At 38.5% G+C, this 17,393-nt stretch overlaps 2 protein-coding genes across 3 annotated transcripts in view; both read left to right on the top strand.

Moving 5' to 3' along the window:
- The window catches only part of cdk15 (cyclin-dependent kinase 15), a 30,464-nt gene extending 28,305 nt beyond the window's left edge, over window positions 1-2,159 (top strand). The window contains exons 12-14 of one of the 2 annotated variants that reach the window (XM_084426996.1): window positions 379-427; window positions 616-758; window positions 997-2,159. In XM_084426996.1, the coding sequence (XP_084283122.1) occupies window positions 379-427; window positions 616-758; window positions 997-1,109 (305 nt within the window). In that variant the 3' untranslated portion in view covers window positions 1,110-2,159. The remainder of the gene's footprint in view (window positions 1-378; window positions 428-615; window positions 759-996) is intronic. The other variant, XM_084426995.1, reaches the window with a different exon arrangement.
- Window positions 2,160-12,508: 10,349 nt separating this feature from the next.
- On the top strand, window positions 12,509-16,266 carry fzd7b (frizzled class receptor 7b). The gene is made up of 2 exons (XM_084426252.1): window positions 12,509-12,810; window positions 13,766-16,266. Exon 2 carries the CDS (start codon window positions 13,775-13,777, stop codon window positions 15,413-15,415), a length of 1,641 nt encoding a protein of 546 aa, XP_084282378.1. The 5' UTR covers window positions 12,509-12,810; window positions 13,766-13,774; the 3' UTR covers window positions 15,416-16,266.
- The last annotated feature ends 1,127 nt before the right edge of the window (window positions 16,267-17,393 follow it).

Below are 17,393 nucleotides of genomic sequence, written 5' to 3'. Positions count from 1 at the left end.
TTGACTTGAATCCATTACATTCATGTTGTGTAAGAGTAATTCGCAACAATAATGGTTATTTTATACATTTTTAAATATATTTCATTTAAATTGTTTGCTTAAATTCAATTAGTGGCAAGAATCATTTTTTTGAGTGTGGCAGCACTCACTATTATTGTGTGGAAAGGAGCAACGTGAACATTCTGCCAAACATCTCTTTTTGTGCTCCACAGAAGAAAGGAAGTCGTATAGATTTGGAACAACACAAGGAATAGTAAATGATGAAGGATTTCAAAGATTGTCTCATTGTCTCAACATGCTCTGAGTGAAGATACCTGATCATAGTTGGATGTTTTAGTGGTCTATTAAGCTAAAAGAGGACTCTTTGTGTTCCTGTAGAGTGGTTCCTGCCCTGCAAGCCCCGGCAATTTCGAGATGTCTGGAAAAGGTAAGACCAGTTCATGCATTCATGCTCGTGCGCGTATGTGTGTGTGTGTTGGCTCCGAGTGGGAACAGAAGGGTTTTTGTATAACGGTCCTCATCTCCCCTCCACCAACCCCCTCTAATGGATGTCTGACCCATAGCTCTCTCTCTCTCTCTGTGTGTGTATGTGTGTGTGTGTGTACATTGGCCCAGACTCGCTCAGTTACCTTATAAGACGGAGGACCTGGCCCAGCAGATGCTGATGATGATTCCAAAGGACAGGATTTCAGCCCAGGATGCATTGCTGCACCCATATTTCAACACTCTTCCACCTCCGTTAATGCATCTAAGGGACAGTAAGTGCTGAAGAATTTCACTATATGAGCGGAATGCACGCAATTCCAGCTTCAAAGGCTAATCCGGTCCCGTTTCAGACGAGATCAAAGTTAAATCCCTCTATAGTTTCTGTCAAAACTGGCAACCTTTTTCAACACCGACTCGAGATGAAAAGAGATTATGCAATCTTAGAAACGTCTTTTTCCTCCTGTCACTCGGTCATTTCTCTTTCCCTAACCTTCTCTCTTTCTCCGTCAGCCGTGTCCATCTTTAAGGTGCCGGGCGTGAGGTTAGAGACGGAAGCGAGGGATATCTTCAGCCCCAGCAGACGAATGAAATCGCCTCTTGCTCCGCTGGCCAAGTGCTGGTGAAAGACTTGTCTTTGTAAATAGTTGGTGTGCTTGTGAAAACCAAAAACACGTCAGCATGAGTAAACGTGACACTGTTGCAGCATGACGGTCAGTTTGTATATGCAGCTTTATCAAATATATTTCTTAAGGAATATCAGATTAAATTTCAAAAGATTCATGTTTTTACATTTTGGACCAGTAATACCTAAGAGAAAGTTTAATGGTAGATCATGACGATCCAAGTCGAAGCTGATTTATCACCACCATTTCAAAAACTGTATTTTGAGATCATATTCACTGAGAGAGGATCAGATATGTCTGCTTTCCTGCCTCTCAGCAAAGTGATGTTTACAGCACACTTTCATTGTGAATAAGTTTGAATTAAATGCACTTATTAATTTTGATATGTAATAATTTTTTGTATATATTGCACAGAAAAGAGTGAGAGTGTGAGAGAGATGAATTGGGAATGTGATATGAAAATGCGTGGAAGAATATACCTACTAATATTTCAAAGCTCTATTGTATAGTGTGCAGGTGAAAAAATGACTTGTATGCATTCATAAAACACCTGGAGAGTCTCTCCTGAAATTACCTGTTTTTGTACAGCGCATACTCATATTTCTGTGGCCGGCGTGTCAAAACATGTTTAGTACTGTTTTTAGCTAAGTTTGTATCAAGTTCAGAATTAATAGTTTCAGTATATTTTGCATATTATGTATTTATGTATGTATGTATGTATGTATAAGATGCAGAGAGTCAAACATGTGCTGCTTCTAAGTCAATGTTCTAAGTGAGAGATGCGCAGCAATATTCGTCACCAACAAATAACAGCTTCAAATAATAGAAACAATCACTCAATGCTGATGTCATACATATCCACACACTTCAACATAATCTGCAATACTGTGAAAATTGTGTACGTGTTCATAAAATTGCATACAATCCCACTGTGTCTTGACTTCTGAATAAATACCGTAAAAACGACATCGGTAAGGGTAGGATAGGCAATTTTCAAAACACATGAACACGAACAGCAAGGAGCAAATAAAAGTGTCATAAAAGACGGCGTTAAACCTCATGTCTCAAAGCACATATCATTACAATAATAATGAACATAAACAACTTAAAGAGCACTGACCTGTACCGCCTGACTGCTGCAGATTCATTTCAGCGTTGATAGTGTTGCCATTGAAACGCATAAATTCGAGTCACGGGTTTCCATCTCTAATAAATTACAGTAGTTATGGCATGAACGCAGCATAAGCTCGTTGTTTTGGATCTGGAGGAACTGTAAAAGGTGGCTGCTGTTTCAACCAGCATAACAAAAAAATAAATAATCTGGAACAAATCACCTACCCTGCCTTTAAGTGGGTTTGTGGTCGTTCACTGATGTCCCAAATGTTCTTGTTCAAAATCCAGAAGGCGCAGGAACCAAGTAGTGGTTTACTTCACCTATTGCCCATGAACAAAACTCTACCATGTACCTCCAGGGGACCACCTGAGGGAACGATAGGTAGTTTCAACCTGTAAAAAAACTAATTCATAATTGCTTAAACGGTGGGTAAAAAAAAGATAGTGTTTTTAAAAATTATAATATACATTTTTACTCTACAATGTAAATAGATCTGATATAGTTTTTTACATTTAGCTCATAAATATACAATTATCACTGGAACAGTTTCCTCCATTTTACTATTAGCATATGGTCCACTTAGTAGCTTTTGGTAAGTAACCACCCATTTCCACAAGAAGATACCACCTGATCTGACCGACATGTACAGTGACCGACCACAGTTTGTTTTGTTTTATGGCTAAATCTGAAATCGACGATACAACAAACAATGAATGTTCCAGTTCTTAAGTCACTATGCTAACCATCCATTAAACACACTCCAGATGGAGGGAGTACAAAAGGGATGCAAAACACGTGACAAGATAATTTAAAAAAAACGTTGGTACAAATGAGGAGTGTCTTTTCATTGTGCTGTTTCAGGTGTGTTGTGTAACTTCTGGAGTTTTGTATGAAGATGGTACGAAGAGAAACTTCCTTTCTGGTTATGAAAGCAGTGAATGGGCAACACAATGTTCCAACAAGCTCTCAAGATATCGAATTTCATTTAAACCTGAAGGGCTTTATACACACACACACACACACACACAGGAAGATCAAACCTCTCTGTCTTTCTTCTTTCTCCAGCCTACTTGCGTCTCTCATTTTCCATCTGGCTCTGTCGAAAATGCAGCACTCATGCAGTTCCTTCACCAGCCACGTTAGGGCGCCCTATTTCGCACAAATTCACCCAACAGTAGCACGACTATCCACGCCGGGGCTAGTTGACACAAGGGCTCAGTTAAACAAACATCATGTATTTTCTCAAGCGCTGATTTTGTATGTTCGTTGCAAACATCAAATAGAGATACAATATTCTCTTAATCCAAAACTCAAATGAACACAATAACACCACACTGGATAAATTCAGGCAAATGACAAAGCCTGGGAATCCAGACCCAAATCTCTCGCGAGAACTCTGGATTTCCAGGGTAGCAACTGACCACAATATAATATAATATAATATATTTTTTATTTGTTGTTTTGTATTTCATAATTTATTATTAACATTTTTGCTTAACCTATAATCTATAAAAAAGGTTATTTTTTGGCATCAGTGGTTCCATGAAGATCCTTTAACATCCATAAAACCTTTCCATTGCACAAAAGGTTCTATAGAAGAAACATTTTTGGTTGTCACAATGTAAGCTACCATTAAACAACATGGCATGTTGTCACAATAGGTTAATATGTTTTAGGTTCACTGTATCCTTAGGCAATAGAGACTTTAAGGTAAATAAACACACCATGAGAAATTTTCACTTGAGTAAAAACGGTAACAACTAGCCTTGGACTTTTTTAGTATCCTACACCTTCTGCCTAAAGCTGAATTCAGCAAGTTAAATGTACGTGTTGGTTTCCATCACGGGAGTCAGTGGGTGGAGAGAGTTTTGACGGAGTGATTCAAGGCCATGAAATGAAACGCTGAGAGCTCAGATGGTCTCTCTCAGTATGTATTTTCCGAGGCTTAACTCACTCTGATGTGGTCTTGTTAACGTTACTGCAGCGCCAGCAAGGTTTTATATGGGTTTATGATATTAATTAATGTCAAAGCACAAGGTCATAAGACCGCCGTTAGGTAAAGTAGAAACTATTAAGTGCTTACTGATGTCGGTAAAGCTCTGACAGATATAAAATAGTATAGGCCTGTATAAACACACGGACAAGCCAAAAACGTCACACAAAAGTACTCTAACAAACACCCACTCATAAAGTGTGCACAGTACAGTGGTGGAGATCCATTACTCACAGCTAAATTAAAGCGATCTGCGATCATGCACATACTCGTTTCACATGTGAGTGTGTTTAAGGGTGCAATTTAAGGAGAGTCAGTTCCAGTTTATTCCTACAGAAACACAGGATCCCTAAGTACAAAGAACAAAAATGAATCTGCCATCTGTCTCCAGTGTTCAGGCATCTCATCCGATATCCTGATGATTTGAGAATGCATGAGGACATTCCATTTAAACCATTCATCTGTCATCACCCACTCCACCCACTGAAAGATACTGAATAACTACTGTTATCTCCAGTCTAACACCCTGAGCTCTCCTCTGAGCTCCTTAAAACACTCTCTCCACTTAAAAATGATTTGTTAGAGGGGAAAATAAAACTTGAGTCAAACTCCTCAGTAGATGTGCATAGTCCAGTCCTTAATGGAAATCTTATCAGTCCAACATCAGATCGATTACTTACAATTATTCCAAGGCTATTTTGCTATCAAACTGCTTGGCAACCACTAAAAAACACGTTAGTTTTGGCAACACTTAGCAACCAGTAAGAGTATGCAAACAACTGCTTAGCAAAAAACAAACAAAATTGTAACAAAAGAACACCATAGCAATGCCCTAGTAACTGCCCAACGACACCCTATACCACTCAAAACACTAGTAACGTCTTAGTAACCCCCTCAGAACATCATTGCAACTATAGCAGAGCTATATGAAACAACTAAAATTTGTTTTTCTGTGATTTTGCCAAGACAGGTTCCTGGTTCAACATAATTAGTTGATCCTGGAACAACATTCCTCTCTGAACATTTAGTCATAACCATATCCCTACCCCTAAACTAACCTTACCCATAACTAATCCTTAAAACCAGAAGGGAAATTATGAATAACACTGATGTAGAAGCACCTAACCCTGGTTGTAAGCCTAAACTTGACATAAACTTTAAACTTGTCCCTCAGATCTGATTGGTTGGTTGGAATGTTGTTCTAGGATCAACAAAAATGTTGATTCAGGAACATGTTGCACTTGGTTCACCGTCAGTCAATGGTGTTCATGTAGCATGATGCTAATGGCAATGTCAAGGGTTCAATTCATGGACTGAAAAAAAGTGTATAGCTTGCTTGCAAATTGCTTTGAAAAAAAGTCTGCTATCTACTATAACTCACTATCATCCATTTGTTATGTGGTGATGTACATAAAGAGAGGAAAAACGAATCAAATGCACATAACTATATGAAGCTATATGAAATGACACAGGCGCTAAATCATGAATGCGATGTGTCAGGATTTTGCATTAGGCTTTTACATTGAGGATAAACATGAGAAAGGCATGTGGCCGGTTGGGTAACGTTTCAAGGTTGCAGTAGCATTTGTTTGGCACCATGTGTAGCTTAGGAAGGCGACTGTGAAGTGTGAGAGAGTGTTTCGGGTTCTGTGCGTGTGTGGTCTCGGGCTCTCTCGGCTTTTGTAGCTTTCTGTTTATTCATGGCTCCTCAAACACATGCAAGAGACAGCTGTTACACCCAACCTCCATGCAGGCCTCACAAGCCTGGGGCTGGATTTACACACACCAGCCAGATAGGTGTCACTGCATCAGGGGTGAAGTGTGAGGATTTGTGGGAGCTGTCACAACAGAACTTTTTACCGTTAACTGCAGTATGGAAGGTGATAGATAGATGTATTTGTGCTTTCGGAGCATGGAGTGAATTGAAGTACAGCTATGTTTGGAATATTCCATCAAAACAAGTCTTGAATTTTTCCTTCTTTGATTAAAATGGCCTTGAATCAATTCAAAAGTCTCTTTTTTTAGTGGAAGGGAGGAAATTTAAGAGACACTATCGCTACTTTATTACCTTGTGCAACTATCTGGAATCTTATAAAACACTGGCTTTTTTCCTATTGAGAATATTTTCCTCTTACCCTCCTCCCCATCCCGCTCTCCTGCTCTTTATTTCCTGTCTTCCTCTCCTCCCTGCTCCATGTGAGATTGAGTCTTCAAACAATAAATCCCTCTGCCTGCTCATTTAATCTGCATATCACTCTTCCATTGACCATTATCAACAAAATAGCCACCCATACTTAGCATGCAAATTATCTAGTTATTTGGAGAAAGAGAGAGAAAGAGTGAGGCCCAGTGGGGGGTCTGCTGGAGGAGTGTGGGTTTCCTTTAACATAATGGGATTTCAGCAGGGGGAAGGGGGCTATTGTCTTTTGGCAGCTCATTGAAACCCTTCAATTTTTTGGTTTTGTTGATAAGGTAAACCTGTTAAACTGTCAACTTTTGTCTCCAAAATGCTTTGAGCACATGCTACTTTCAAGCAATTGTTCACACTGCAAAACCACCTCTGACAACAGTTGAACAGTTTAGTTGAACACACCGGACATGTTTTAACAGTCAGAACTCGGAAGAAAGCTAAAAGGAATGTTCCAGGTTCAAAACAAGCTAAGCTGTATCTATTGATCAAGGCATTCAAGCAGAAATTAACAGCGTACAATTCTTTTTTAAGCTGTAAAGATTGTTCTAGGAGAAATAACTAAGTTATTCATCATAAAACTAAAGATTTTACGTGACATTGACACTTTACATAACAATAAAGACAAATTACTGCCTCAGTCTGAACCTTAAATGAACTTTAACTGAAACCAAACTTTTAAAGTGCACTTATTCTGTTCATGTTTATGAGCTTTAATTTTTTTAAGGAAATTAATACTTTATTCAGCAATGATGCATTAAATTGATCAAGAGTGACAGTAAAGATTATTTCAAATAAATGCTGTTCTTCTGAACTTTCAGAGAATCCTGAAAAAAACTTTATGACCGTTCCCACAAAAATATTAAGCAGCACAAGTATTTTTTAACAGTTTGCCATAGTAAGTTTAAAAAAGAATCAATGTTTCCACCAAATCAGCATATTTGAATGATTTCTGAAGGATCATGATGCTGAAAAAAATAAGATTTCATTTTAAAATATAATATACTAGAAAACACATGTTTAAAGTGGACAACCTTTCAGAATATGATTGTTTGCTGTATTTGAATCAAATAAATGGCCTTGGTGAGCATAAGAGACTTCTTCTAAAAACAATAAAGAAAAATATTACAGACCCCCAAAGTAGGTCACTACAGATTAATGGAATGTGTAATGTAATATTCAACTCAATTTTGTCATTAATTTAAATTATATTCTTTGTCGAAGTGTGTGCATTCAAAAACAATATAGTCCAACACTTTGTTACACCAATCAGCATCTGATGTCTTCTGTCTTTCCACATGTTACATCAGCAAAGCAACGCTGCCCCATCCTCCAGTTCTCCTTTAGTCTGACCCATCAAGAATTCGGCTGTGTAGTTTGATATAGTATAGTTTACATTACATGGAAGTAGGGCAGCACATGGGGGACCAGGCAAGCCACGGCCACCACGAGGTACATCAAATGCACTGGAGGTATTAGGCAGGATTTTCCTGCTATATTAAGAAGACAGACACAGGGCTCAGAGGAATGACACAAGAGAGGCTCAAACGCCACTTTTAGTATCTCAGTTCATGCAAACATTACATGAATAAAATGAGAGAATGTGAAAATGTGAGGGGTTTGACAGAATGATCAAGAAATGCTCATTGAGGAGACTGTTGCCTGGTTTTTGTAAGCTGCACTTTGTCCCAGATGGAATGTCAAAATATGTATTTTAGAGAAAGAAAGAAAGAAAGAAAGAAAGAGCAGATAAATATGTGCTAATTCTTATTGTCGAAAACTTGTAACAGTTGGCGAACTGAATGGGAAAGACTGGAAGTTCAGCAAGAAGTACCAATACAAGATGCCAACATTTGCTCCTTTTAGATAAAGGCGTCTTCTAAATGCATAAATGTAACACATTTTTATGGCATCCAATTTAATATGGCATAACCCATATATAAATATAATAAGCAGTTAAAAAAAAAAAAAAAAAAAAAATTTTGGTCAAACAGTAAATAAAATTGAAGTAAATTGAAGTAAAAATGAATCCAGACTCTGAATGAGGCTCAGAAATTAAACAGGACGCAGAGCAAAAATGCCACTGAAAATGACATAAATATATAAATATATATATATATATATATATATATATATATAGGCTATATATATTTTTTATGTATTTTCTTATATTTTTTGTCCAGAATTTTATAGACAATTTATTTCCAAAACTAATTGAGCCATAATATGTTTCGAAATAAAAATAATTACGCATACTATGTTTTATTTGCTTTAAAAAATGTGTCAGCATGCATAAGGTAAAAAAATGCCCCTGAAAAAGAACTCCAGGGTGAAAATATTACCTCTTAATAAAAAAAAAAAAAAAAAAAAAAAAAAGCGCTCTGACACTGCTCTGAATCCATTAGACTGCATCTAAGCACTAAGTAATCTGTGGTCAGTTTCAGGCCAACTGGAGCGCTACTCTTTCCTGCATTCCTTCTTGCACTCACCCCTCCTGATTCAGATTTTTAACACAACCACCCATTTAGAATGAACCTTCCCTGCGTTCGGTCAGCAGAGAGCCGTTGATGAGGTGTATCAGCAGCAGGAGTGTGTAAATGTACTTTTCCTCCATTTGAGAGAAGATTCCCATTTGAGACCAGACCAAGTCAAATGTATACCAACCCATTAGCGGTGCTGTACACTACACAGACACAATGTTGCATGTGGTGTTTTTCCTAAGCGGAGCTGCTTGGGTATTAGTGTTTGACTTTCCTGGTCTGTTCTCACTCGGACTCATGCACCACAAGCAAGGAAATTAATGAAAGGACTTAACAATGACTGAAAAGCACCCCAGAAACAGCTGCACATTATGAAACACCTATTAGTATCTTTTGTTAAGTAAGTGAGTATCCGAGAGAGAGACCGTCACAGGCACACACTGAAGCATTATTCTGATGAATGTTTTTCCCCATGTTAGTTATTGCTTATTGATGTTATACCATATTGCTGTACAGCAATGAAAGCTGGGATTATTGAGGATCAGGTCAGGTGAGTTAAGTTAATGAGCAGCTTAATTCAGATAACATTCTTATATGGCAATCATGTGATAATTTGATCTTTAAGTGACTTTTCCATGACCTCTTTTCTAAACAATCTGACTTTTGTACCCAATTTACCGATGCTAAAAAACAGACCAAAAATGGCACGCACTTTAAAAAATATATATTCTATTAAATTCACCCTAAAATGTGCATTCAGGGTGGCTGCATAATTCAATTTATGTAACATTATATTTCATTAACTGATATAATGTTACTACACCAATCTTGGACTAGCAAAATCAGCTTTTTTCTTTAAAATGTACTGATAACCACCATAAAAATAATTAATAGGTGGCAAAACAGAAAGTTGATGAATCAGAGTTCAAGATGAAACATGGCCAATATTCATATAGATGCGCAGGGTCATACAAACAAAGACAAAACACCATCTCATGACACTAAAATAATGGAATAATTAAAGTGGCTATAGCCATATAAGAATTTCCATGTATTAATCGCTTTTTATTGCCAATATGTGACCCTGAACCACAAAACCAGTCACATGGGTCAATTTTTTGGAAATTGAGATTTATACATCATCTGAAAGCTGAATAAATAATAGCTTTCCATTGATATGGTTTGTTAGGATAGGACAATATTTGGCCGAGATACAACTTTTTGAAAATCTGGAATCTGAGGGTTCAAAAAAATCGAAACATTCAGAAAGTTGTCCATTTATGTTCCCGACTGTGCTGCATTCACTCACAAAAATAAATGTTTTATATATTTATAGGAAATTTACAAAATATCTTCATGGAACATGATCTTTACTTAATATCCTAATGATTTTTGCCATAAAAGAAAAATCGATAATTTTGCCCCATACAATGTATTGTTGGCTATTGCCACGATATAGCCGTGCTACTTGTGACTGGTTTTGTGATCCAGGGTCACATATGTGAACAGCTTGTAACGAAACTTTAAAAACAAGACCTTTCTCGATTTCAGTTGTCTACGAAAGCCTGTAGACTGTGTACATTTCGTCATCATTTACTCACCCACAAGTTGTTCCAAACCTGTATGAGATTCACAAAAGGGAGAAACTCAGACAGGTTTGGAACAACTTGAGGGTGAGTAAATGACGAATGTTTTGGTGAACTATCCCTTTAATGTAAGGGCTGTTTCACACTAAATACATAACCGTAAAAAAGCATAATACGTAAGTGGCGTGTGAGCAGCATGTGTCTATTGTGCTTTCACACTGGCAGCATTTAGTGTACAAGATGCTCTGAATCACTAAATCTCTATACAGTGAAACAGGAGTTACTCTACACCGCAGTTTTTATCCTCGGCACGAGAAACAATTGGATTCTAACCGATTCAAGTTAGATTTGCCCTTTGGTAAAGATGTTTTTTATTTTACCATTCATTAAATTGAATTAGTTGTTATTTTAGGCTAAACAGATGTGAATTGCGTGAAGTGTCTCACCTCTCTCACACACCAAAAGAAAACCAAATGCTTCTTTGGCACCGTGAAAGCCACAATACAGTGTTAGGAACGACAAATTGTTGTCAGAGTGTGTGTGTGAGAGAGGAAAGAATGGAGAAAGAAAGGAGATAAACATTGAAGTAATTAGGTGTTAGATTTAGTTGCATTATCTGAGTGGAATATTGATATGTGTTTCTTATGGCCTGGTGAAAGATCCAAAACTCTTCTTCACTTCAATATATTCTTAAAGACTACAAATGTCATAATTTTCTAAAAGATCTGCAGAAAGGCATTTGAAACAGTACAGACTGCTCTACTCTCACATAATCAGTTTTCTTTGAGGAACTTTCTTTCAGATGTTCAGAGTTCAAACTGTTCCTATAAAAAATCAATGAATCAGTTTTAAGGGATATTGAATACTGTGTATTTGTGTCATTAATTCATGAGAAAGCAAAGAGATAAGGAACGCTGACAGATTGATAAAATACTCGTAATAGACATTAACGCCAAACTTCTTTCTGCCAGAAATGTTGATACGCAAAAAAGAACATAATGATAGACTTTAGAATCATTGATCAGGTTTATTTAAACTCTGATAAAGGATGATTGCTATCAGATTTGTCAGGCACACATTCATGGAGAAATGGAAAAACTATTTGAAGCTTGTCTGAAAAATGCTTTGAATAATACTGTCTCAAAAGCATCTGTTATATGCCTTGCTTTTGGCTAAGACAGAAATAGGGGTTAAAATATGTCACCATATGCTTTTGTGAGTTTTGTGCTGGTTTCATCATCATATATTTCTGGCTGTATAAATCTCCAAAGCTCACATACCACCGAGATTTATCAACAACTCTAAGCTATAAACATCCCCATAAATACGGCCATTACAGCAGGAGCATGTCATTGCTTTGGCCTATGGCTTTCAACCCGTCCTTGGCCAGCGTTTTCTCATAACAGATTTCTCAGTTATCATAAATACACATGCACAGGCTTTCTGCCCATTTCCAGATTACAAATCACCAAACGTAACATTTCCACAAGTTGAATGTCCTCTTATATTTGTTTGAGATTAATAATTCAGTCCGGCTCCCACTTCATCACCAAATGGCTTTATGATGTATGTGGCAGAAATCACATTCAGCTGAGGAGTCACCGCTATAAATCTATTAGTTTAACAACACAAGCATCTATTTCTAAAGTTCTTGCACCAGAATCCCAGATCGCAAAAAAAAAAAAAAAACTGTCCCATTTAAATGTGACTAATTTTTGAAGACATTTTAAATCACCAAAGCAAAAAAGTTTTGACTTTGAACCGAAGCATTAACACTCATTTCTTCGTCTCTAATATTCCAGAGACATACCTAAATATTCATACATTTAAAATAAATGAAAGGAAATTGATTTAGGTGAGGAAGACACTGTAATCCCAGTACCCCACCTTTTTTCTGAAATATTCCTTCCGATCCAATAAGGAACGTTTCGTTATGAAAAACACATCTTCCCATTGGTCGGAAGGTATGAGGTTTCAAGGCGCCCCGCGGAGAGGTGCTAGGGGCCTTGAATGAAGGGCTGCTTGAAACCGTTTTATCATTACTGTGTGGAGCAATGTGGAGTCAGCGTATCAACTTTACAGAGATAGAGCTGCAGATTCAACAGGAGTGGCGGAGAAAGTTTCTTACATTGTTTTAAGGGAGAGGAGGGCCGAGCGTAAAAGGAGGCAGATGTTTGGGAATTCGGATGATGAAATATGTGGATGAGTCTCGAAAAAGGGGTCATGAATACCTGAACGCAAGACTGGAGGATAGTTTGAGACTCGCCTTGTACGAGTGATCGGTCACGTCTGGAGGAATATCACATTGTTGCACAAGTTTCGCGGAACACTTAAATTCCAGTAAGTTTACATTTGTTTGTGTTCGGTTTCCATGCGGTAATAGGTTAAGTTTGAGTCTCTTTTTAAGTCTTTATCTGTGTAGATATACATCTTACGACTTAGTCTTAGTCAGTGAAACATTCCTTTGTTTAAAAGTTTCCCCAAAACTTGTTTTCACATTTTCATTAAACGTATTTCACATTTTCATTAAACGTATTACTACTATGGGTTTTATGTTTGGTATTATTTTGTTGCTACTAAGAAGTGATTAATATTAATTGTTCGTTAGAGACACTTTTTCCAGTAATGAATAGTGTTTATCTAATTATTCACTAGTCACGAACCCCATACTGACGTTGTAACTTTTCCATTGTTACTGGTAACAAATTGCAGATTTTGCTACTGAATTCTAGGGGGTGGTCGTTCATGTAACTAGTAGCCTAACCTTTTTTTCTCACTAGTTACACTAGTAATGACTAGTCAGAATGGCTACTTTTTTATAGTTACAATAAAACATTTTACTAGTAAGATGGGTGTTTTTCATGGTGTTACTAGAAACCTAATATTCTGAGAAAACTGAGACTAGATACTAATAAATTTGAATAGTTAAGCATTAAAGATTAAGTACTAGTATAACCTAATGAATAGTCAATAGTAAAGTTAAAATGGGTACTAGCAACAAATACAATGCATTGTAGTCAGAAGTGAATAGTTGCAATGTAAACCCCCTCAGAATTTCCAATCCATTTGCTCCCAGTAACAATGTAGAGTAGTTTCTGCTATTTGGATAACAATGAACTGAATAGATCATTTAGAAAAGTATGCATATTCAATGATTTGTTACTAGTGAAATTGTTAAAGTCACTATTGGATTTATTAACAGCAGTTAAAATAACTACTAGAAACATAAAAATAGGTACTAGTTATTTGTGAGGAATAAATGTTAAAATGGTTTTCCGTTTTCTGTGTTTTCCAGACGACAATCATGGCGGTATGCAACATGTTCATCACAACATTTCTGCTTGGACTGTGTTCAGCCCAGTATCACGGAGAGAAGGGTATATCCACCCCAGATCACGGGTTCTGCCAGCCCATATCTATCCCCCTGTGTACAGACATTCAGTATAACCAAACCATCATGCCAAACCTCCTGGGACACACCAACCAGGAGGATGCAGGACTGGAGGTGCACCAGTTTTACCCCCTGGTCAAAGTTCAATGTTCTCAAGATTTGAAGTTTTTCCTCTGTTCCATGTACGCGCCAGTGTGTACAGTTCTAGAACAGGCAATTCCACCCTGTCGTTCCTTGTGTGAGCGTGCAAGACAAGGATGCGAGGCCCTCATGAACAAGTTCGGCTTCCAGTGGCCCGAACGACTCCGCTGTGAGAACTTTCCCGTGCATGGAGCCGGAGAGATCTGTGTGGGACAGAACAAATCAGACCCAGACATCCCGGCGACAGACCCCACGCCACACATACCAGACCCCTTCACTCCACGTGTGCTTTCGTCACGCCAAAGTCAGGCTTTCTCTTGCCCTCTTCAACTCACAGTCCCTACCTACCTCAATTACCAGTTTTTGGGGGCGAAAAACTGTGGCGCCCCTTGCGAGCACAAACAACCCCATGGGCTGATGTACTTCAGGGAGGAAGAGGTCCGATTCGGTCGGCTCTGGGTGGGAATCTGGTCTATCCTGTGCTGTGTGAGTACCCTGTTCACGGTCCTCACTTACCTTGTGGATATGCGCCGGTTCCGTTACCCAGAACGCCCCATCATCTTCCTCTCTGGGTGTTACTTTATGGTGGCAGTGGCTTATGCAGCTGGGTTTTTGCTGGAGGACAAGGTGGTCTGCATTGACAAGTTCAAGGATGATGCTTATAGGACTGTGGCACAAGGAACTAAAAAGGAGGGCTGCACCATTCTCTTCATGATCCTGTATTTCTTTGGGATGGCCAGTTCAATCTGGTGGGTGATCCTGTCTCTCACCTGGTTCCTTTCTGCTGGAATGAAATGGGGCCACGAGGCTATCGAAGCCAACTCTCAATATTTCCACCTGGCAGCATGGGCCGTCCCCGCTGTGAAGACCATCACTATCCTCGCCTTGGGACAAGTGGATGGTGACCTGCTGACCGGCGTATGTTACGTGGGCATCTACAACGTTGACGCCCTACGTGGATTCGTCCTCGCCCCCCTCTTCGTTTACCTCTTCATCGGAACGTCTTTCCTTCTAGCTGGATTTGTCTCGTTGTTCCGCATCCGTACCATTATGAAGCACGACGGCACCAAGACAGAAAAACTGGAGAAGTTGATGGTACGCATTGGCGTTTTCAGCGTCCTCTACACCGTTCCGGCTACCATCGTCATTGCGTGTTACTTCTACGAACAGGCGTTCCGTGAGCAGTGGGAAAAAACCTGGCACATGCAGACATGCAAGCGCTTTGCCGTGCCGTGCCCGGCCAACAACTTTGCGCCCATGACGCCTGATTTCACTGTGTTCATGATCAAGTACCTCATGACTATGATTGTAGGAATCACATCAGGATTCTGGATATGGTCCGGAAAAACACTACAATCGTGGCGAAGGTTTTACAAAAGGCTGGGCAGCAACCAAGGGGAGACAACAGTGTGAACTGAACTTTGTGGACTGCATGTGAGAAATACAGGTCAATATTGAAAGGAAACGTGAACTGCGATCAGGTCACACATAGTACGTTGGACCATGCTGATGGTGAAAGACACTGTTGTGTGAGCCCAGCATGATTCTTTTCTCATTTAAAGCGACATGTGCCCAGACTTTGCCAACACTTTTGAAAGCACAACTCCAAAGAACATGCATTTCTCCAATGGACTAAATTTCGAAATGTTTTTTAAAACCTTAAGCCTTGGAAACCCTACTAATGATTTTTATGGAAAAGATGGCATAACTCTTATCTTTTATACTGATGTGGGAACTTTAATGCTGACTTGTTATCAGTTTACGCCGTGATTTCTTCACCCGACGGCGGCCAGAAATGTCTGCAATTTAGTCTTGTGCCTTGCAGTACTGATCAATTCCTGTTGTTGAATGAATGTCTCTTTTGTTTTGTTTTTGTTTATTTACCACATTTTTGGTCATTTGCTCATAGATTACATATTTTAGTATCTGGTTGCACATGGCCATTTATTTAGATTTTAGAACTAGTTAAATTTAATGTTCTATGGTGGTCATGAGTTGCTTATTCATCCATGTTGCCATATTAAGTCAGGTCTCATGAAGTAATTTAATATTCCGACATTTTAAAGGCCTTAGCGGAGTGAAAGTGACTGACAGGATTAAAAATGTTTAGCTAAGAGGTATGTACAGGAGGAAATGTTACCATATTTCATTGTTTGTAAATATCACATTTCTGTCAAAAGATGTATGATGTATTTAAGCAGATTACTTTTGTTTAAGGCCTTTTTCAATTTCACTTAATAAAGTGATTAGATTTTTAAAAGCTGCTTTCAATGGCTTGAGTTTGTTTGCACAAATGGTGACTTGTCTTTGCCCTGACGACACTTTGATTTTTCTCCCAAAACAGTTGTTAACAAGTAGTTGACTTGTTAAACTGATAGAAGCATAATTTACTACAATAACAGGCCTCAAGTGAGTAGCCCTCCATGTGTTTCGAGTCCATTAATGGTTTCAGCGTGTAGACTGAATCAAGGAAAACGACAGAAAATGGCTGAAGAAAAGAATCAAGGGGGTCTTTGATGGTGAAAGAGTAAACATTTCTCTTAAGAAAGAAAAAAAAAACTAAAGTGGCCTACAAAAACAGGATATAATCACGGACGGTGTGAAGTTTGTCACCTTGCCTCTGGGACAACAGGAAGCCCTGAGATGCACCAAAACATAAGATCTCCTCCCTTCTCCAGATGAAACTAGATACCACTTCATTCTTTAGGGTGAGGGAAACGCCCCATCCCACATCCCCTTCTCCTGTTTTTTTTTTTGTTGGGGGATGTTTCTCAGTAAGGGCATTTGAAAGGTGATGGGGGTGGGTGGGTTACAGTATCTGTGAGAATACAGTAGATACTGCACTAATGAAGTTATATAAAGTTATAAACAATAATGTTCATAAAACTTCACACCAACATTAGATCATGCAGTTGTTTTTCCAGTTTGATTATTTGTGTGGGTACATGCACCCCACTGTCTGATTGGGTGTTGTTGGCACTCGGTGCCTCTGGGGACGTGAAGTGTGTAAAATTCACAGCGTGTGCAGCCAAGAAATGTCCATCCCTTGGATTGACAGTTGGATTAATGGAATTTTTTTTACAACAGCATAACTGTCACCGTCTGATTTGCTGCCAACACAAACACACTCATACTTCAGGAAAACATGTGTTATATGTTAAACATATGTGTCCCTATAGCCTACTGATATAATTAAGTGATACTGAACTTATGATGCATGCCTTTACATGCTAAAAGAGATTTCTTGCCTCCCACTTCGTGATATTGAGCTAGTTGCTTTCAAGTGCTTTGTTGTCACAAAAAAGAAGAATCATGGAGGATGCCAGGTTTATATATGCCTATTTCTTGGGGAAAGCCAAAATGTATTGAAATGTTGCGTTTAAAATGTAGC

Source organism: Rutilus rutilus, assembly GCF_951802725.1.
Source record: "Rutilus rutilus genome assembly, chromosome: 12".
NCBI lineage: Eukaryota > Metazoa > Chordata > Actinopteri > Cypriniformes > Leuciscidae > Rutilus > Rutilus rutilus.
The sequence above is the reverse complement of the archived record's forward strand: the minus strand, read 5'-3'. Positions and strand labels throughout refer to the sequence as shown.